Source organism: Zalophus californianus, chromosome 1 (assembly GCF_009762305.2).
Source record: "Zalophus californianus isolate mZalCal1 chromosome 1, mZalCal1.pri.v2, whole genome shotgun sequence".
NCBI lineage: Eukaryota > Metazoa > Chordata > Mammalia > Carnivora > Otariidae > Zalophus > Zalophus californianus.
Window position 1 is genome coordinate 25,650,851 of NC_045595.1, and position 23,553 is coordinate 25,674,403.

Here is a 23,553-nt window from a genome sequence, read left to right on the forward strand (position 1 = left end):
AAGAGCACTGAGCATGTCAGTAAATTAGAACAGTGATAGTAACTTTCTAAGTTCACATCATTTGCAAAGAATGTTAAAATACAGGGAAAGGCATTATGAGGGTTATCTATTTATACTTTTCCCCAAAGAATTTACTCACTTCTATTGGGGGAGCGAGGGAGAAGGAACGTCTCAATTTGACTTAAAAAACTACCACCACTAGGACTGAAGAAAAAGTAATTTTTTAAAAGATTTTATTTACTTGAGAGAGAGTGCATGCACATGACAGAGAGAGAGCAAGGGCATGTGCGTCCCTGCACGAAGAGGAGCGGGGCAAAGGGAGCAGCAGACTCCCCACCGAGCAGGGAGCCTGCCATGGCGCCTGACCCCAGGACCCTGGGATCATGACCTGAGCCAAAGGCAGATGTTTAACCAACTGAGCCACCCAGGCACCCCAAAAAAGTAATTTCTTCGGATAAAAAACATGCCAAGTTTTGCCAAGTTACCAAGTTAATGTTTTCTTTAAAAAAAAAAAAGTAATCTTGCAAATCTAACCCATTTGGTGAAAATGAGGCAATTTTATAGTTTCTTAATGCAGTCATTTCCAACAATGATAGTAAGAGCTGCTTTACATCACAAATAAGATTATACGGATTCTCTTTACTCCTTTTTCAAAGTCTGTGAAAGCATTCTGAATTTACTTGTTTTTTAAATACAGTGGTAACTTAACTATGATCACAAGTCAACCCACTGGAAGCTTAATACTACCTAGCTGAACCCCGTAAAACTACATATACTACATATCTTAGTTTTATCCCACAAGAAAAGATACCTTTCTTATTTAGGCAGAAGAGAGAATTCATCTGGTAGACTAGGAAGTTGCACTTACATCGAATGACCCAGGTTAAACACACACTTTACCCCAGTAACCTGCATGAGCATCATCAACTACTTAATTCCAATTTCCTTTCACTTGATCCAGCATTTTTTTTATGATTCAAAAATATGTATTATTTTACTAGCATGTATTTGGTTTGGAAATAAAATTTCAATCCAGAAATTTATGTGAAGCTATACAAGCCACTAAGAATTTGATTTGTAAGATATATAAAACATTGTAGACAAAAACTAAGTTTAATTACTCATAAGGTTACCAAGGTGAGTCCTTAATAACTTCATAAATGTAGTTAATGGAGTATATATACCTTTATTGCCCTATTAACAAAGAACGTGTTACATGCAGCTCTCCGCAGAAGTTCTGAAATACGTGGAGCTAAAACAAAGTGCTTGGGCACCTGGGTGGCTCAGTTGGTTGAGCGACTGCCTTCGGCTCAGGTCATGATCCTGGAGTCCCGGGATCGAGTCCCGCATCGGGCTCCCTGCTCGGCGGGGAGTCTGCTTCTCCCTCGGACCCTCCCCCTTCTCATGCTCTCTCTCAAATAAATAAATAAAATCTTTAAAAAAATAAATAAATAAATAAAACAAAGTGCTTGTGAACTCCCTGACATAGGAGAGTGGCATCACTAACAGTCTGCATTCTGCCACGCAAACAGCACTTGCATTTTTTAAACTAATATTAGTTGTGAAACAAACACATGCATACATGCTTTTTGGGCAGTTCATTTTATTACAGCTTTTTACTCTTGATCTGAGTTTAGAAATGTACAGTGTCAAATTCTGTTTTGTTAAAGGAAACTAAAATTTTGAAGTTACCTCCACTGTTACACATATGATAGCAACCCATACCTTATTTCCAATTTAAACAATTAGTAAACTCACTAAGACCTGTATTATTGTTCACAAAATGTAATATATGCAAATTAACTTTGCTAAATAAGAAAATCCATTTCAAACATCTTCAAGACTCAAAAAGAACACACACAATTACATATTTTTATCATTTTATTAGGAATAATTCCAAATGGGTTATGAAGAAAACTTACTGAGTTTGATGAGTTTTCCAAAAACTCTTAATGAAGATATGTTCACCGATAAACAAAACATCAGCAGAACTATCATATACTGGGCAAAGAGTCAGGCTGATACCAAAAAGCAACATGCAACATAAAAAAGATACAATATAAAGGAAGACAATCTGCTGGGTATTAAAAATCATCTCAATATGAACTCTTTGCAACCAGCACAGAACCTAATTAGCTATCAAATCCAAACCACACTAAGGTAAGCTTGGCTGATGAAAGCCAGGATTCAATAAGGGGGGGGAAATATAAGTTCCTCAGTGCAAGAGATCTGAATAGTGTTTTGGAGCATTTCCCTGGCTGGTACAAGCAGTATTAGAAGATCTTTTTGGCAAGGGAGAAAAATAAATACAAATGGAATGCTACATTTTTTAAATCAGCAGACTGTCCCAGGAATGATAAAGGTATCAGTAAAGTAGCAAGGGGATAACTTTAAAACATTATTTCTTGTGGGCTCAAAAAACATTCAAAACGGATTTATTTAAAGGTGTCACAATAGCTATGTCCAGGCATTTAGGCTTAAGGGAATTACAATTAAAAGAGGACACTTTTTTCCCAAGTTAAGGAGAATTTCTTTAAAACCAAGCATATTGCTAAATAACAATATTATACTTGGTCAACAATAATTGGCAACAAAATAAGTTTAAACGCTGTAATATTCTGCCCAAACCAGTCCCAGATACTGTTTAATAACCAAGATGCAAACTAATTTTGTTGTAACAAGCCTAGACCAATTCTATCAAATGTGTCCTTGGTTAGATATCCAGTTTCATTTAACGTTTTGAAAGCTCGTTTGACAGCCAGTCAAGTCCCTCATACAGACCAGTTCCTTGTGTAGCGCAAGTGGCTTGAACATACCACTGTAAAGGAAGAACAAGAAAATACTTGATTAACAAAAGACTATATATAACCAGTCTTTAAAATTTTGTGATCAGAAAATTATTTCCCCCAACTGCCCAAGAGTAATACTGAGTCAGCAGTTACCATCAATGTATAGGAAAAAAGGAAACAAAAAATTAATATATAAAACTAGAGAAATAAAGGAGTAAATACAGTTTACATCTCATGATTACTTTTTATATTTAATAATCTCAGTAACTGTAGATTGGAAGTGTTCTCATACATGCTTCTCACAAAACTCCTGTCACATTTAAAGCTACTTCTACCCATTCAATAGATTTAATGAACAACGTACTCCTTAATCCAAAAAGAACATTTATAGGAAGATTAGTAACTAATTAAGTACCCACCAGGTCTTTATAACCCTCGTTTCCAATAAAACTAAGTTCAGAGTACAGGAGGCAAAATTTTGAAAAGAGTAGGAGCTGTTGATATTGGAATCAAGCTTTTCAGATAATTTCACTATCTTTAGTTCCCATGCATTCCAAAAAGTTTCACTTTTTAAAATGGTACCAGGAACTATATGAAATGCCAAGAAATGTTAACAAAGAGCAAGAAAAAGATCTAGAAAGCAATTTAATTACCTTTAAGGGACAGTTTATTTCTATTATTTTTCTTTACTGACCCGTTTTATTCTGCCTTACAATAAAGATCTTGCTTTAATACTGCAAGGTCAATGCAAGTATACCACACTTGCCAATTATTATTTGAATACCAAACACTCCAGTAACCTAGAAGGCTGGTTAAAGGTATAAATTCTTAGGGCGCCTGAGTGGCTCAGTTGGTTAAGCGTCTGCCTTAGCTCAGGTCATGATCCCAGGGTCCTGGGATCGAGTCCCACATCAGGCTCCCTGCTCAGTGGGGAGCCTGCTTCTCCTTCCTCTGCCCCCCCGCTCGTGCTTTCTCTCTCTCTCAAATAAATAAAAGCTTAAAAAAAAAAAAAGGTACAAATTCTTCACAGCACTGAAAACTGGTATCATTTATAGTTTATCTTGTTTAAATCAGCCTGGGACATCTCAAACAGCCTATACGGTTATTGCCACAGCACACTATCTGCCTTGTTGACAACTTAGTGAAAAACCATTGTAAAGCACAAGTCACATTAAAGTTTGTGATATCATTTTTATATATAAAACAGTATTTGTGTTTTGCCAGTATATAAATCACTGATCTACAACAAGCTACTGGAGAACAAGCATAGTACTTCTTTTAATTTTAAATTAAAAACTTGTTTAATGTCATAATGATAGTTCATAAGCTTTGGAATACTAAAAGGCAAACAGTATAAAACAAGATTATCTAAAATAGGCCTGCAAAAATATTGCAGTTTTAATAAGAAAACCAAATTACAAAATACTTGCTGCAGAGCTATTTAAAAGATATAAAATTGATCAAGCCCCACATCGAGTTCCCTGCTCAGCGGGAAGCCTGCTTCTCCCTCTCCCACTCTCCCTGCTTGTGTTCCCTCTCTCGCTGTCTCTCTGTCAAATAAATAAATTCTTTTAAAAAAATAATAAAAAAATAAAATATAAAATTAAAATTAACAATATCAATCTTTAGATTATACAATTCTCATAAAGTACATCTTTTATTGATACTAAATGTTTTGAGGATAAAGTTAACAAAAACCAAATGAAATAAAGGTATCTAAACATTTGGATCCTTAAAGGATAAATATTAAAAGTTAAAAAATGGAGGGTTGCCTAGGTGGCTCAATCAGTTAAGTGTCCAACTCCTGATTTTGGCTCAGGTCATGATCTCAGGGTCATGAGATCGAGCCCCATATTGGGCTCTGCACTGGCTGTACCGCCTACCTGGGATTCTCTCCCTCTACTCCTCTCTTTAAAAAAAAAAAAAACATAGTTTAAAAATTGAACACACAGAAAAGCCTGAAAGGGCTCGTCTGTAAGAGTATATTACTTTATCTTTTTTTTAATGATGTGCACATTATCTGTTCAAAAGGGACAATTCCTTAATATGTACTTAAAAGTGAATACTTCCTTAAGCAATTACATTAATTCTAAAAGTCAGGTGGTTAATATGAACCTCCAAATACTTACTGTTCTGTTACGAAGAGACTGAAGACCTAATTTATCTGTCATTTCACTGATGGCCATAGCATTTGGCAAATCCTGTTTGTTCGCAAAAAGCAGCAACACGGCATCTCTCAACTCATCTTCCTGAAGCTGCAAATAAAAGCTAAGATGTTAACAACTAACAAACTGGAACTCAAATCACTGTGACAAAGTAGGTAAAACATTGTCTTCCTGTATATACCAATTATTCAACATTAAATATATTATTAAACATCAATCTAATTTCACTACATAAAGTTCAGGGACACTTAAATCTCATATCCTTCAATTTTTAAATCCCAAGCAAATAATCATATGCCTTTCAAGAAAGCAAAACTATTTTTCAAGCCAATCTTCCTGCACTCATTAAAGTAAATCATTCACTTCAGCTTTCATGATCATCCATTAAGAGTCAGGATCGGCGGGGCGCCTGGGTGGCTCAGTTGGGTGGCTCAGTTGATTAGACGACTGCCTTCGGCTTGGGTCATGATCCCAGGGTCCTGGGATGGAGCCCCGCATTGGGCTCCCTGCTCCGCAGGAAGCCTGCTTCTCCCTCTCCCTCTGGCAATTAAATAAATAAAATCTTTTAAAAAAAATAATAAATAAATAAATAAATAAAATCTTAAAAAAAAAAAACTGGCAAGGACAAGAAATACATATGGAAATATTTATGGCAGAATCTTATGGTACTCAGTAGTATAAGATTCTTCTTTATTTTTTATTATTTATTCATTCAAGACACAGATAGAGAGAGAGAGAGAACATGAGCAGGAGAAGAAGCAGAGGGAGGGGGAGAAGCAGGCTCCCCACTGAGGAGGGAGCCCGATGTGGGGCTCGATCCCAGGACCCTGGGATCATGACCTCAGCCGAAGGCAGACGCTTAACCATCTGAGCCACCCAGGCACCCCCGTAGATTCTTTTTGGACTTTTATTCCTTTCCAGCCAGCAGGACTAGACAACAGCAGGACAGTACAACGACTAGGGCATTAGCAGTATCGTGAAAAAACACAAGAATAATATAAGAGTATAATAATAAATAATACAAGAGTAAATAATAAGTAATAATATAGTAATAAATGAAATACAAGAGTTGACGCTGGTAGGAATGAGTGCTGACACATGCTACAACATGGATGAGTGTTGAAAATTTATGCTAAGTGAAAAGTAACAAAAAGTTTTAAAAGACCACATATTGTATGATTCTATTTATATGAATGCCTAGAATAGGCATATGCATATAATGTAAATTAGCAGTCATAAAGGCTGGGAGTCTGGGGTGCACTGGGGGAAGAAATGGGGAATACTAACAGTTCTAGAGAATTTCTTCATGGGTCAATAAAAATGTTCTATAATTAGATTGTGGTAATGTCTGCACAATTCTATAAACTAAAAACCAATGACTTACGTATTTTAAATGAGTGAAGTTTATGGTATGTGAATTACACCTTGATAAAGCTGTTTACAAAGAGTAGAAGGGGTGATATTTAACTCCTCGGACAAACAACCAGTGACTTAGTTACACATACACTGGCACAATGGTTTTACAAACTGCAATACAGTCTTAGAAGCAATGAATGAGAATTAAAATTTCATTTCAGTAAATATTTTATGGCTATCCAAGTTTGAAACCACAACAAGGTACCTCTAGCAAGGTTCCTCAACAAATTTTTACAATATAAATACAGTTGACCCCTTGAACAACATGGGTATGAACTGTATGAATCAACCTATACATGGACGTTTTGCTGTACATTACTGTAAATGCATTTTCTCTTCCTTGTAATTTTCTTAATAACATTCTCTAGTTTATTTTATTGTAAGAATATAATATACAATACATATAACATTCAAAATTATGTTAATCATGTGTTATTGGTAAGGGCAAGAGTAAGCTATTAGTTTTTTTGTGTGAGAGATAAATCTAAAATGAGATTTCATTAAAATACAACTGACGGTTGGAAAAAAAAAAATCACGATGTGGATATCCTTTTCCAATTTTTCTAATATTCTAGTTGACTGACAAATGCATAGAAGTATTCCAAATGAGAGGTGGGACTGCCAGGAATGTTGCAGAGAAAATGTCCACATTTGGTGGAAAGCTAGATTAGATGTCTTTTGGAACCCTCCCAAGACTAAGATTCTCAGATTCTTTTTGAGTATGCCAGTCACTTTATATTTAAAACAACAGATTCCACGTTAAAGTGCTAAGCCACAAAAAAACTGGAGTATTACAATAGTTCCAAAAACATTAAAAAGAATTTTACTTGAAAAAGACCAAAACAAAAAAATGACAAAATAGAATTCTTATTAGGGCACAGTGAGATTCTTGTCAAGCTGTAGAACAGTTTCCTTAAAGGCAAAATCCTCTGCCCAATTGCCTTTACTCCCTAAATGAGGTTCTGGAACACATTCTGAATAATTTTAGTAAACTGTATTTCCATTTGTAGATTTTGTGGTATGGTCTTTATCTCATCTGAATTTTCCATATTGTCTGAATTCATCGTTCTGTTTGCTCTTTTCAGTCTGTATTCCTAAAACATTTTCTAAGCATCTGTTCTAATCTCATCTTCCCAACATCAAGCAGCTTTTCCTCCAAATTCCAAGATTCCTGGTGTGATTTCATTATTAATTTAGCTTTAATACATGTTTCATGTTATCCATGAGCACACTTGGGGTTTTCTCCAGGTTTTTCTTAAGTGTAGTTGAAAGTTGCATCCTTTAATGCAAGCTTTTTTCATTTCAAAAGCAATTTTTAACTTCAATTTCATTTTCCAGGTCCTCAGTTCTAGCTTCAATTTGCTTATCTGGCATGATTTGTTCTGGAGTTTTTTCTTCATTTGTATTAACTACTGATTTATATTCCAAGAGTTATTATTTTGTCTGTGCTCTCAGCCTGAGCAGCAGGGTCAAGTGGTCCTTGGGATGCACCACCTGGACACTGGGGACCTGTGCTGGCCCACCCTCCCCACCTCCCACTCCAGAGTTGGAGGGCTTGGCAGCTGCTTGCTCTTTGGGTTACAATTATGACTGGCACGAAGAACTGTCACCTAGGACGGGAAGGCATGGCCTCAGGAGGCAATATTCCCACCACTAAACTGTGGCCAGCAAAAGCAGTAGTGAAGTTTTTGAGGACTCAAAACTTATACGTGGATTTCCAACTGTACATATGGTGGGTGGGCCATGAGTCAGCACTCCTAACCCCCATGTTGCTCAAGGGTCAACCATACATGAGAACAATCTGATACACGGCAAAGCTAAATACCGTATCAACCAAAATGCTACTATCTTCAGGTGGAATTCTTTATCATGGCTGCTATTATGAAATATTTCAAAGTATATATTATATAGGTACAGAATAGAGAAAACCAAACCCAAAGACCCTGGGAACAAGGGGTTTGAACCAAGATTCCTAGATCACATAAGTTCCCAAACTACAGATTTTTAATCTATTAAATAAAGGACTGGACTAATGGAGATATCCTCAACCAGAGACATATCACCTGTGGAGCATGCTAAAAACAAGCTGAGCCTTCTTCCCAACTTAATGAAGTAGCTACTCTTCTGTGTGTTCTTTAAAAAGCTCTATAGGAGATTTTTATGTGTGTTCTTAAGAACCTGTCATGACAGTTTCTCAAGGTTCTTTCTAGCTCTGAAATAATTTGTGTAATCTAATCACAGTAAGATGTACCAACCACTAACACTACCACTGTCACCCTGAAAAACACATCTTGGAAATAATAAATTAAAAAAATATTCTTACCATTTTCTGCAGCTCTTCAGCTCCTTCCTGAATTCTTTCACGATCATTACTATCTACCACAAAAATAAGACCCTGGGGAAAAATTATTTAAATAAATTGCAACAGTTAACCTTAAAGGAGACACTAAAGATAAAACATAAGTACAGACAGAAGAACCACACAGAGTTAAACATCTGGAAGACAATGTCTCCTTATTAAAAGAACAACAAAAAAGAACAGTGCCTGAAGTACTAAAAATAGATTTGAGTACTATTTGTGATTTTAACTTATGTTATTAAAAAAAAAAATTGGGGGGTGCCTGGGTGGCTCAGTCAGTTGAGCATCTGACTCTTGATTTCGGCTCGGGTCATGATCTCAGGGTCATGGGATCAAGTCTCTCATGGGGCTCTACGCTCAGCACGGGAGTCTGCTAACGATTCTTTTTCTCCCTCTCCCTCTTGCCCCTCTCCCACTCACATGTTCTCTCTAAATAAGTAAAAAAGTCTTAAAAAAAATCTTACTCTTAACCAACTGATCACTTTTCTCAACTACACTATGAATAAATTTTATCCCTCTTCCCTTGCATGTTAAGTGCAGATAAGTCCAAGGAGCAAAATGGTCACTAAGTGGGAACAAAAGGAAAAAGAATCAACCAAAGATCCTAAAGATGCATGAATTTACTGACTGAATTAGCATATTTGGTCAAAATCATGCATAAAGTGTTTTTTAAAAAAAAGGGGGGGTGCCTGGGTGGCTCAGATGGTTAAGTGTCTGCCTTCGGCTCAGGTCATGATCCCAGGGTCATGGGATCAAGCCCCACAATGGGCTCCTGGCTCAGTGAGGAGCCTGCTTCTCCCTCTGCCTCTCTCCCTGCTCATGCTTTCTCTCTCTGTATCTCAAATGAATAAATAAAATCTTAAAAAAAAAAAAAAAGAGGGGGAAGGGGCACACAAAATAGTTTTTGTATGCTTCTTATAGAAAAGTAAGCCCTGCTCCACAATGTTGTTGACTTGATCAAATAAGAAATTCTTTTTATTTTTATTTTTTAGGTGAACTCTAGGCCTAAGGTGGGGCTTTAACTTACAATCCTGAGATCAAGAGTCACATACTCTATAGACTGAGTCAGCAAGGTGCCCCCAAATATGAAATTCTTAACAAAAAGAAAAGTAGTAACCATTCTTATCAGATAGTCACAAACATTAGAATTCTATTCTAGAAAAGAAATGGAATTAAGGAAACAGTTAAGACTTTTCTAAAAACTTTCAAATGGGAAAGTATAAAATTTTCAACTAGAGAGGGCAGAGTACCTTGATAGTTTTGTTAAAAATCTATTCCTATTAATAAAGAGATTACTTTAAATATTATTCTCCCCACAACCCTGACCACTGAACTATTTTCTGAACATTTGTCACATAATCACAAACTGTCTTGTGCTTGCTTATTTATATAAATAAATAGATTAACTCCGCCAAGAGCATAAAATCCACTTAGGGCAAAGAGCTACTCCATTTTGTATGTACACCTCAGTACCATCATAGTACTTTGCCAGGGGTACCTAATATTTATTTTTGGCTATGGTCATTAAGTGATGATTTTCTTTGGTCTAGCAGATTTCAAACCCATTTCCTTTGTCTCTGCTGGAAACCATCATTTTAAACATCCTAATCTTTGAAAATACTTTTGGTACTATGAGAGCCTGTATGGCATAATGGAAAGATATCCAAATTCAAATCTCAAGACTACTTATTACATAAATGACCTAATCCTGGAACATGCCTCCTCTTCTATAAAAATAAAACCATGGCAGCCAACTTTATAAGCCTGTTAAATGTAATCATAAAGGTATAAAAGAATCTAGTATTGCACTTGGCTTATCACAGGCTTTAGTAAATGTTGTCTCCTCCCTTCCCTCCTATTCCAAAAGTTATTCCTTTTTAAAATCTATCCCTCTAGAAGAGGCAATGGCTCCAAAAGGGATCCAATTTTATTTGTACTACTAACAATCCATTTTTATTTTGTTTTAAAATGTAAATAACGCTATCAGTTCCAAAGTAATACTACTGAGAGAAAGAAGTATGTCAGTAATAAATTCGGTTATTCACTTCCTGGTACAACTAGAATCAAGAGTATAAAAAAGCTAGGATTCTAAAGATAAGTTTGGCCATAATAAAAGACTACTTAAAAGGCCAAGTATTTACTTACTTAGAACAGCAAAATAATTGGAATTATCTAATGAGGGAAGAGGAATTTACTACAATAAATACTGTGTCCTGGCTTGTTAAGTTAGAAGCATGGTTAAACAATATTCATTTCTTTTCAATTTTATAGCTAATAGAACTGATCAGAAATGCTAGAAAAGCTGGTTTAAGAGCTTAGCTGACATTACATCAGGTAAGACATAAAACTTCCACCTGTAGTTGTGAGTTCTCTAGGAAGAAGTACTTGGGACTTTTGATTATAAGGTGATCCAAAGAGGCCAGGAATGGATCTAATCTCAAGAACTCAAAAGTAAATGGGGCACCTGGGTGGCTCAGTTAAGTGTCCAACACTTGATTTTGGCTCAGATCATGATCTCAGGCTTGTGAGATCAAGTCTCATGCTGGGCTCCATGGTGGGCATGGAGCCTGCTTAAGATTCTCTCTCCCCCTCTACCTTTACCCCTCCCCACCACATGCACAAGCACCCCCCCAAAAAAACAAAAGAACAAAAATGCAAAAGTACATTACATACAAAGCATTCTAAAACAAATCTAGGTTAAGACTAGGGTTACTCTTATCAAGAATTACAAATTAAGGATTAGCAAAGTTTCACTTTGTCCCTAATTTTACCTCAAAAACATATTCCCTAAATGAAATGACTATGACTTACTTTAAAATAATCCAAAAGGTGAAGTACATTAGAGAAAAACATCAATTAAACAATATTGACCATATCCTAACAATTGAAGCTGGGTAACAGATGTATGAAAGTTTATATGCTATTCTCTCTATTTCTGTGTATATTTGACAATTTCCATAATGAAGTTTTCGTATCATATTTTGATATGAGTCACATGCTTTTCAGGGCGCCTGGATGGCTCAGTCGTTAAGCGTTTGTCTTCGGCTCAGGTCATGATCCCAGAGTTCTGGGATGGAGCCCCACACCAGGCTCCCTGCTTGGCGGGAAGCCTGCTTCTCCCTCTCCCACTCCCCCAGCTTGTGTTTCCTTTCTCACTGTATCTCTCTCTGTCAAATAAATAAAATCTTTAAAAAAAAAGTTTTTCTAATCACAGCTAATGAACAGAAATATTCCAATTTTTAAATAAAAAAGCATGCCACTTATTTAACAGGACACACTACTTAAACCTAGTATACCAGTTCCAGCCAACTCACCTAGGTTATTCACTGCCACCTGGTGGCAATATACCTCGCTTGCATACTATGTTTTAAGAGTTGAACAAGAATGACATCTGCACAACTTAAACATAAATGAAGTGCTTGTAACATCACACATTACTTAAAAAATGTATTTATCAACTCCAATAGTAAACAAAAACTGATGAGAAACCTCTCCTGTGGTAGTAAACAAAACTGAGTTGGAACGAGATTAAAGAGAAATCTGGAACAAGAACCAACCTCTCCAGTCCTAGTAAGTCATTCCAAGCTTCAGCTTGCTCCTATGTAAGAATTAGACTAGAGCAGTGGTTCTCAAGTGGGCGCAATTTTGTCCCCAGAGGATATTTTGCAATACGTGGAGATATTTTTGGTTACTGCAACTGGGTTGGGGGGGTGGGGGTTTGCTACTGGCACCTAGTGGGTAGAAGCCAGGGATGCAGCTAAACATCCTACAGTACAGAGAACCTCCCCTCACCCAACAATAAAGAGTTACTCAGTCCGAAATATCAACAATGCTGTTGAAAAACCTTATACCACAGCCTTGTTCTTCAAAGTAAGGTCCCAAACCAGCACCACCACCACCTGAGAACCTGCTAGAAATGCGGAATCTCAGGCCTTAGTCAGGCCCTACTAAATTGATCTGTATTTTAACAAATACCCAGGTGATTCATATGCACATCAAAGTTTGAGAAGCATTATTGATACTTAGTTTATATCCCCAGAGATTCTAATTCAATTGGTATGGAGCTAATAAACGATCAACACTTTGAGATTTTTAATTTTTTAATTTTTTTTAAAGCTCCCCAGGTGATTCTAATGTGCAGCCGAATTCGAGAACTCCTACTCACAGGATTACTAAGGTGTCTCCCATGCCACTATATACTACATGATAATATAAAAATACCTTATAAGTCAATGAAATGGATCTACATCAATATATATATTTTTTAAAGATTTATTTATTTTAGAAAGAGAGAGACAAAATGAGCGGGAGAGGGAGAGGTAGAAAGAATCTCAAGCTGACTCTGCGTGACTGCAGAGCCCAACACGGGGGCGTCTGTCTCACAACCCTGAGATCATGACCTGAGCTGAAACCAAGAGTCAGACGCATAACCGACTACACCACTAGGAACCCCAGTATATTTTTTTCTTAATGTATTTTAATAAGGTAAACACTTATCTGGGCTAAATGAAGGACTACTAATTGCTTTTTATTCATTAAAAATTAAAATGACAGAAAGTTATATAGACCTTACTTTCTAGACTAAGAAAGAAACAAACAGAACTAATTCAATCTTGAGAACCACCTCCACCTAATCTGCCAAAATATTGTTATGATAGCTATGTAACTCTTCCATCCTGAGTAATTTAGCCTTCAAAGGCATGAGTGAGAGAGTTCACTGAAGAATATGTAAGTAGTGATAAGAATGCCAACTCATATAAGAATGCCAACACTCAGTTAAATAGTAGACAGCAAAAGAAACTTTAAGGCATAAAACATATAAAGAAAAGTTATACAAACTGTATATAGCATTCCTTACCTGGGTGTTTTGGAAGTAATGCCTCCAGAGAGGCCTAATTTTATCTTGTCCACCAACATCCCATACTGTGAAACAAATGTTCTTATATTCTACTGTTTCCACATTAAAACCTACAAAGAAAAAAGACAGTTGTGCAAAATGTCATTAAGAAAATAAAACCCCTTACTGTGGAATTCTCTCAGAATTGCTTTTTAAAAATCTCCCAGATAATCAAAAAACTGAAAAAACCTAAGCCAGTTATAATGATAGATATACGCCACAGTACCCTTGTCCAAACCCAGAGAATGCACAACACCAAGAGTGAACTCTAAGGTAAACTACGGACTTTGGATGATTATGTCAATGAAGTTCATCAGTTATAACAAATGCACCACTCGAGTGAGTGATGTTGATAAAGGAGGAAGCTATATATACATGGGGGTAGGGAGTTTATGAGAAATCTCTGTACCTTCCTCTCAATTTTTCTGTGAGCATAAAGCTCTCTAAAATAATAAAGCCTTAAAAATTGTTTCAAAATTAAACCATATTCTATTTCATTTTATAATATATTATGGTATAAATTAAAGTCATCTGCAAACTTTCTTACCAATGGTAGGAATGGTGGTGACTATCTCCCCTAACTTCAGTTTATACAGAATGGTCGTCTTGCCAGCAGCATCCAATCCAACTAGAAAAAGACATTAAAATTTTTAAATCTAGACCAAAAGCACACACACTAAGAATTAATTTTACAACAAATTTATAGTTAGAAAGCAAAAGTCGACTGGTCAAGGCACAAATGAGTTAGAAATGAAATTACTTCATTTCTGATCCCCAAGGGCAACACTTGCTACAGAAAGCCTTTCCATTTTTCCTTCTAGACCTAGAGAGACAACATGTAGTAGTGAAAAGAAAAGAGTATCTGGCTGACTCAGGCTCTGGTCTCTAGATTTGCTTTGCCACAAATTAGTTAAGTGTCTTTAAAAACGTCACTCTAGGAAACTGAGACCAGAGAAATTAACTGTAAAACAAGGAGATTGAATCATTTAATCTAAGATATTTTCTAACTCAATCCTTATTAATTCTATGAACTACTATCATTTTTAAAAACCCAAGTTACAAATTGAATCAGAGAACACATAAAAACAAGTGAATAAAAATTATCTTAAAAAATGTTAACTATGCACTAGTGTCCTTAAATAATAATAAAGGAAGATGACGCCAATATTACCCCCACCTAAATTCATTTCTACATCAAATGCACAGAAATAAGAACAAAAGATTGGTTAATTTGGGTTGTAAAAAATGGCCTTATCATATTCATCTCCAACGTAACTAATGTCTAAATTCTTAAAACAATTCCTTTGAAGCAGATACAAGTAGGGAAGAATGTGCTTGTTTCTGAAGAAAAAAAAATCCATCCTGGAATAAGAGGGTATACTTCTTCACTACAGTGATAGTGATGAGCAAATTAAATGCTCATTTTAAGTATGAATCTCTCAAAACCAACATATTCTACATTGTTAAACCCTTCTAAACGGAAGGTTAATATCTAACAACTTCACTGAATGTATCATTGGACATCACATATGGCCAACTAGATTTACGTTATCACAGATTTTTTTTTTTTAAGATTTTATTTATTTATTTGACAGAGAGAGAGAACACGAGTAGGCAGAGCGGCAGCCGGAGAGAGAGGGAGAAGCAGGCTCCCCGCTGAGCAGGGAGCCTGACGCGGGGCTCGATCCCAGGACCCTGGGACCGTGACCTGAGCCGAAGGCAGACGCTCAACTGACTGAGCCACCCAGGCACCCTTACGCTATCGCAGATTTTGAAATGAATTCAACTTCATGATTTAAGCAAGGTTGCTTTTTAAATATTTAAATCAAAGCATGACTTTGATTGGTACATGAAACAAATGCTATTAAGTTAAAGAAAACAAACACACACAGAAAGCACCCCACTTACCTAATTTACATTACTGTGCAAGTAAGTTTAATTTTTATCAGTTCAAAACAGAACTAAAGGCTATAGGCAATTTCAGACCCCTTCTACCCATATAACAACCTTTTCTGCTCTGTACCCTACAAAGGTAGCTTTACGATCTCTCTGTACACTCCGGCAATTTAGGTCTTCATATACTGTGTCTTCTAATTAAACTGTGTTCCCTACTCCTTCATACTGAGATATTCAGGTTTATTCTTTCCAAAATACTATGACACTTACTAGACAGAGTGAGCAACTAAGCCCTCACTCATGGGCACAAGAAAAACCAACTGGCCCCAAGAGGTGTTTTGTTTTTTGAGTACGGGACAGTATCCAAAAAAAAAAAAAAATCAGAAAATCTAATTCTAAAACATACACAAAGAAACAAAATTAAAGTTTGATATTTTCAGTAAAAATACAGAAAACGATGGGAAGAACAATATGATCATTCACTGTTTGAAAAACCTGTTTCTACGTGATGTTAGAGTGTTATAAGCAACTGAGAAATCACTGAACTCTTCCTCTGAAACTAATAATATACTATATGTTAATTAACTTAATTAAAATTAAATTTAAAAAAAGCAGCTGTCTCTTTAGAGAATAAGTCCTTCTTGGGTGATTTTGATCAAATTTTAAAATAAAGCAAAATTTGCCCTTAAGTACCAAAGTTAAAAGGGGCGCCTGGGTGGCTCAGTTAAGCATGGTGGGATTGAGCTCTGAATTGGTCTGTGTTGGATGTGGAGCCTGCTTAAGATTATCTCTCTCTCTGGGGCACCTGGGTGGTGCAGTTGGTTAAGGAGCTAACTCCTGCTTTCGTGTCAGGTCATGATCCCAGGGCCCTGAGATGAGCCCTGTGTCCAGCGCCATGCTCAGCACAGAGTCCTTAAGAGTCTCTCTCCCTTAGCCCCGCCCCCTGCTTGTGTGTGTGTGTGTGTGTGTGTGTGTGTGTGTGTGTGTGTGTGTACACTCTCTTCCTCTCACAAATTTTTTCTAAGATTTTATTTTTATTTATTTGACAGAGAGAGAGAGAGCGAGAGAGGGAACACAAGTGGGGGAGTGCGAGAGGGAAAAGCAGGCTTCCCGCCGAGCAGGGAGCCCGATGTGGGGCTTGATCCCAGAAACCTGGGATCAAACCTGGGATCATGACCTGAGCCAAAGGCAGATGCTTATCAACTGAGCCACCCAGGCACCCTCACAAATAAATTAAAAATAAGAAGATTCTTGGGGCGCCTGGGTGGCTCAGACAGGTTAAGTGTCTGCTTTCCGCTCAGGTCATGATCCCAGAGTCGTGGGATCAAGCCCCCCACTGGGCTCCCTACTCCACAGGAAGTCTGCTTCTCCCTCTGCCCCTCACCCCGCTCGTGCTCATGCTATCAAATAAGTAAAATATTAAAAAAAAAATTCTCTCCCTTTCCGTGCCCCTCCCCCACTTGCACGAGTGCTCTAAAAACAAAAAAATAAATCAATTAAAAAGTAAGCCAAAATATGATTAAGCCCAAGTCAGAAGAAACGAAACTACGGCTGATTAAAAAAACATGAGCTAGGCGTTTTTTTTAAAGATTTTATTTATTTATTTGACAGAAAGCGAGAGAGCACAAGGGGGAGCGGCAGAGGGAGAGGGAGAAGCAGGCTCCCCCCTGAGAAAGGAGTCCTATGCAGGACTCGATTCCCCAGGATCATGACCTGAGTGGAAGGCAGATGCTTAACCAACTGAGCCACCCAGGCGCCCCACCTGAGTTAGGTTTTGAGAACTATGGCACATGCTAGTCCTCACTGGAAGTCCAACTGAACCTCATACCATCACTAAAACAATTTAAATCCAAAAATACTGACACAGAATGAAAGAAACCCAAGACAAATTATTATATGACGATTTTAAGTTATAGAAAAGCACAGAGGTAACCCAATTTTTAATGAAACTGCCAACACCTGATTGCGTGCATAACTAAAACTCTACTTCTAAGTTAGAATTTTCTTCACACAATAAACATGTGTTACTTTAATTAAAAAAGAATCCAGGGCGCCTGGGTGGCTCAGTTGGTTGAGCGACTGCCTTCGGCTCAGGTCATGATCCTGGAGTCCCAGGATCAAGTCCCGCATCAGGCTCCCTGCTCAGCGGGGAGTCTGCTTCTCCCTCTGACTCTACCCCCTCTCATGTGCTCTCTCTCTCTCTCTCTCTCTCTCTTTCTCTCAAATAAATAAATAAATCTTTAAAAAAAATTAAAAAAAAAAAAAAGAATCCAAAGTAGCAGATTTCCTTTATTAATACGTTGGCCTGGTTACATTTCCTGATGTATCGATGACTGCTTAAAAGTCTTGAATATATTTTATATACTTAATGAAAAAAAGGGGGCAAGTGTTTACAAAATAATGCAACCATAAGGCTTTTTAATAAGTTATTTTTAAAATAAAAATTGTAAGATAACAGTTAAAAAGCTCACAGCCACATATAAGATTCTAAAATCATGAATATATCTCGAGTTGCACAAAAAAAGAACAGTGCTATATAAATGCAAACCAGAAGTTTTTTTAATAAAGGGATTTCTACTGTGAGATTAAAGATGCATATACCATCACTTAAAACTCATTATATAGCTCTTTTCTCAAAAACATGTTGGTCTAACAATTTTGTGCTACTTCAGTCATTTCTCAAGTACCTCTTTCCTTAATGTTGCAATACTAGGCAGTGAGTTTTCTCCACAAAATGAAACTATAACCAATTCTCACCTAGCCAAGATAAGACTAATCTGTACATTCCAGTAATGTCCTCCCTCCCTTTAACCCCCATAAACAAGTCACTGTATTGAAAGATATACTGGAATTACTTGTTCTCCCTAACTGGACCTGCACTTTGACCAAAGTCTTAAGAGCAACAAAACTACCCCAAAACTCTTAGCCAATCATTAAATCTACTAAAGTGTGGCAGCAAGAAATATTTATATTTTAAGTTAAAGACACTAGACTCCATGATCTCAAACCGGAAAAAAAAAAATGCAGAAAGGAGACTGGGATGAAAAAAGTATATTTTCAGGTGGATAAAATTTCACACAGAGTATTTTTCTTTTTCATGTTTTCCTTTATCTTTCAATTTTCTACAAGGAAGCTTAAAATACAACTTCATAATTATTTAAAAATAATTTAAATTGAGTGCTTACTGTGTTCTGAGCACCACACTAGGTGATTCCATACATTTTTGTAATATAAACCTTACAACTACCCTCTATTTTTCAAACGCAGCATCTGAGGTTCAGAAATGTCCCCAGAATCACAGCAGAAGACGTATGCAAAACCCCAAGTCTTATGGAGAAGTTAGATCCCTGAGACACAGCTGATGGGAATGTAAAATGGTGTAGCTGAAATGGAAAAGTTTTGTCAGTTCCTTAAAATGTTAAATATAGTTAACACAAAACCCAACAATTCCACTCCTAGGTATTTGTTTACCCAAGACAATTAAAATTATATGCCCCTACAAGAACTTTTCAAATGTTCACAGCAGCATTACACATAACAAAGAGTGGAAACAATCAAATTTCCATCAAATGATGAATGGATAAACAGAATGTGGTATATTCACAGAAAGGAATTACTCTTCAGCCTTAAAAAGGAATGAAGTACTGACACACGATAAAATATGAACCTTTAAAACATTATGCTAAATGAAAGCAGCTAGGCACTAAAGGACACATTGTATGATTACATTATGTGAACTATCCTGAATAGACAAACCCACAGAAACTAAAAGTAGATGAGTGGTTGCAGAAGAACTGGGGAAGAAGGGGAGCAGTAACCACTAATGGGTATAGAGTTTCTTTCTGGGCTGATGAATATGTTCTAGAATTAAGATACTGGTGATGGTGGGCCACCTGGGTGGCTCAGTCAGTTAAGCACCCAACTCTTGATTTCAGCTCAGGTCATGATCTCAGGGTGGTGGACTGAGCCCCCTATTGGGCTCTGCGCTGCACGTGGAGCCTGCTTAAGATTCTCTCTCCCTCTGCCCCCCTCCCACACACACAACTCATGTGCTCTTAAAAAAAAAAGATGGGCAACAGTGACACAAGTTTGTGAATATAGTAAAACCACTGAACTATATGCTTTAAAGGGATAAATTTTATGTTACATGAATTACATCTCAATTTTTAAAAATTAAAACCAAAAACCAAAAACCCCTAAGTCTATACCAGAGCTCTCAAATGGTATTTATACACTGCCATCTTGCCTTTAGGTTTTTCTGGTGGACATACAGTATCTTAGTATTTTACCTAATTCCTCAGAAGTCTGACCATCAAAACTGAAAGTGAGGCTACCAAGTGTACAGAAAAATTATTATAAGCTTAGATTTTACTTCTACCCAACAGATCAGAAATATCTGCACTTTGATCAATGTGTTAATTAGCAGCAAATTATCAAAGTCTGAAAGCCATCTGCAATAATGCCAGAGGGTACATCTAAAAACGGCTGTATCAACTTCTAGAGGCATCAACCTAAGATTTTTGCCTTTTCTATTGTTTCCTTATATCACATAACTAATCAGAAGGGCTTTTTTTTTTAAAGGCTGCCAATTATGTTTTCAACTAATGACCTGAGAAAATGCTCATAAGCTAAGTCAAAAAGAGAGAACTCCAATTTCCTCTTAAAAACCTGACAGTAAATATAATAAATGTTAACAAGAGTGAAATGGTAGAATTATAGTTATTACTTTATTCTTTTAAAATTAAAAAAAGACGTTATTTTTAGAATGAGGACAAAAAATTAAAAATCACATAATAAATTTATAAAATATGCTAGGGAAAAAGCATGAAATGCCACTCTTTAGCTTGAAGCCTCACTTAAAATATTAGTAGCATTTTTCAAATTGGCAAATAGAAGAACCTCCCCTGTCCCCCCAAAACCACAGTCACATGTAATACAGAATTATACTATTAGCAATCTTTTAAAAAGCAACATTTTTTCAGCTTTTCAATAGGCAAAAACTCACAAGTTCAAAAAGCTTAGAATTAATAATTCTTCTACAGAACACATTAGTGTTTTCCAATGTAAACAAAACTTGGGGAATCATTTCCCAAAATTACATCTTATCACAGATCAAGACACTGGAGATCAGTCTAAAAATAAGGTAATGCAGGGCTCCATGGGAAATCTAAGATGGAAACTGATCATCTTTGAATTTAAGCTCAGTAATATTCACACGAGTGATTTCTCAAAAAAAAAAAACTAGACAATTTCTGTCAATCTATACTTTAAGTGACATTACATTTAAAACACTGCATTGGTTTTTAATTAACTACAATCTTAAGTTCAAACACCATTTAAAATTATTTGAACTTCTGGGAGAACAAGTGTAAAATTTTAATCTTCACAGTAATTTGGCAAACCAGACTCATGAGCTAACTGCTATCTTTCAGTAACACTTTAAAATGATAAAGTCTGAAAAAGTCACTGACTCAAGAAGGTATGAATTTTATATAAGCCTTATAAAGGTAAAGGAAGCACACATATCTGCCAGAGAACATTAATATGAAAAAAGCAATCATTAACTCAATTCTAAACTTGAACAGAGAGAGACCTTAAGATTATTTATGCAGTTACTTTATAAAGCTAGACAAAAAAAATCAACTATCAAATTTCCAAATCACCTCATTCCCTATCCATGCAATATCCTAAGGTTATGCTTCATTTGATGAGTTACTATAAAACTTGACCTTGTGACTTTAGTGTTTTTAATCAAGGAAACCTGATTATCCCAAAATTAAAGAGTAAAACAAGAACAGGAAACCAGAATAATAAAACATTTAACATTAAAAAAGTAATTCCAAATCATGACTTCTATCTCTTGCACAAATGCACAAAGTTAAATACTTTTCCATTTTCTTTCAATTGTTATTTTTTGGAGGTAGAAGGAGAAATGTTCCCCTAATATAGTAAATTTAGGAAAGTGGTTATAGCATAACTCTACTTTTCTTCTCCTGCTGAAACTTTAAGCCATCACAAAAGACTTAGGATACGAAACACAGCAATTCATTTACAATCAATCTTAAGTAAAAGGACCAACATAGTACATTTCCAGGAACACACCTAGGAACTAGTTAATTTCTTTAAGGAACGGCCTGGAAATTCAATTATCACAGTCCAAAGTCCTCCCAATGACTTCAGAGGCTTTTTAGACTGTCAACTTTCAGCCACCTTAAAAACTTAATATGCTTGCCCTCCTTTAAAATTGTCTCCATAAATGAAATCTAAAAAACTTTTTAGAGAAAACATTTTGACCTATCTTTATGAATGAATTAACAACCATTCCATGAATTGTAAAGGAGCTAGAAGTAACAGTTAAGAGAAAAAAGAACTAAATGTGTAACCTTCATACACCTCGAATTACTACTGAATTTTGCTTTGGAAAACTTTCAGTGGTAGTAGAACTAGAAAATATAACTTCCTCCCCACTCTAAAAAAACAAGCTCCTGATGAACCGGTAAGTTTCAACGTTTAATTTAGAGAAGCTCCTTTTTGCATTATTGAGGTCTACAGACCTTAGCTGTGATGCAGAGACAACTCACAGTAATATGGGGGAGGGGCTGCTTACATCACCCAAGTGGCAAGCCCCTTCTCCCTCAGCTAAAAAAACAAAAAACAAAAAACAAAACAGACGCTGAAGAGCAGTTTTCAAAAGCCTATTTTCCAAAAGAGATTTTTAAAAAGCCCTTTGTAATTATTATTTAACAAAGCTACCCTAAAATTAAGGATCACAATGTTCAGTTACTGGAAATTTGTTATCGGCTTAAATAATTAACTTTAAAAGTTTTTTCATTAAACCTTAACCAGCTAGATAAAAATTAGTTTGAAAACCAAAGACAGTAAACCAACATATTCAGTTTTTGAGAGTGGCCAAAAGGTGATTCACGATAAACTCAGTTTTCAGGGACATTAACAAGGAAAAGAGTATGAAGCGGAATCCAGAGCGAAGTTTGGCGAAGTGAGCGCTGAGGACTCTTCTGAAACCGAGGGTGCTCCCTTGCCACCGCTCTGGGCCTGGTCACTTCCTGTCCCGGGCGGCTCCGGGCTCCCGAAGACCGCTCGCGCCACATACCACTGGAGTGTGCAGTGTGTGTGTACCCGGAGCAGAAAGGGGGAGGAGGAAGACTGGAGTAGTTCTGCCTCCGTCCTGACCGCGGCCCACACCGGAGAAGCCCGAGCCAGACCGCACTCTCAGAACGGGCCTCGCCAGTGTCTTCCGGGCTTAGCGAGATCAGAAGAGTTCGCTTCCCCCACATCTCCGCCCAATCCTGTCCGGCTTTCAGTAAGATCAAGTAAAGAAAACCAAAGCCAGAAGGAAGAAACCTTGTCCCGCGCGCCCCTGTCCGGCCTCTTAGATCTGGGGCGACCGCCCACCTATCGCCCCATTGTTCCCCCTTAAGGATTCCTCTTGACCCCGAGCCTGCCGCCCCTCCCCCACCAGAGCGGGCGGAGGGACAACAGGCCCCGTAGCCTCCCCAAGCACCGAGACCCGGCCTGCCCTCGGTAGTTGGGCCCTCACTCACCCATCAAAATGCGCATCTGCTTCTTGCCGAAGAGGCGGGAGAAAAGGGAGGAGATGGTGAGGCCCATGGCAGTAGTGGCACTTGCGATGGGCAGGAACAGAAGGGGTTTTGGGGCGTCCCCGGGCCTTCTCCTTTCACGTTCCCAACAAACTGAGCGAAGGAAGAAGAGCTGAGGGAGAAAGAGGGCGGCAGAAGCGGCTCGCTAGCCGGCGTGTCGGACGAAGCTCTGGAACAAGAACTAACGGGGCGCTGCTCGACGACTGGCGCGGCAGCTCCGGGTTTGGCGTTTTAGGCTTCTGCTATGCCACGTCACGCGGTAGCCGCGGCGACTCCAGCTGCGGCCCGGCCCCTCCAACGCGGACAGAATCGCGTCACCGCCGCCCCAACCCCCTGCGCTTCCGGTGCTGGCCAAACCACTGCGCCTGCGCACGAAAGGGATTGGCCAGTTTCGCCGACGCGATTCTCTGGC

The 23,553-nt window shown here is 37.4% G+C and overlaps 1 protein-coding gene across 1 annotated transcript; it reads right to left on the minus strand.

Moving 5' to 3' along the window:
* Nucleotides 1–1,868: 1,868 nt before the first annotated feature.
* Nucleotides 1,869–23,525, minus strand: ARF4 (ADP ribosylation factor 4). Its single transcript, XM_027585053.2, has 6 exons — nt 23,085–23,525; nt 14,174–14,254; nt 13,588–13,697; nt 8,694–8,765; nt 4,919–5,044; nt 1,869–2,818 (listed from the first exon to the last, which is right to left on the minus strand). The coding sequence occupies exons 1-6, from the start codon at nt 23,149–23,151 to the stop codon at nt 2,732–2,734; spliced, it is 543 nt and encodes a 180-aa protein (XP_027440854.1). The 5' UTR covers nt 23,152–23,525; the 3' UTR covers nt 1,869–2,731.
* Nucleotides 23,526–23,553: the final 28 nt, after the last annotated feature.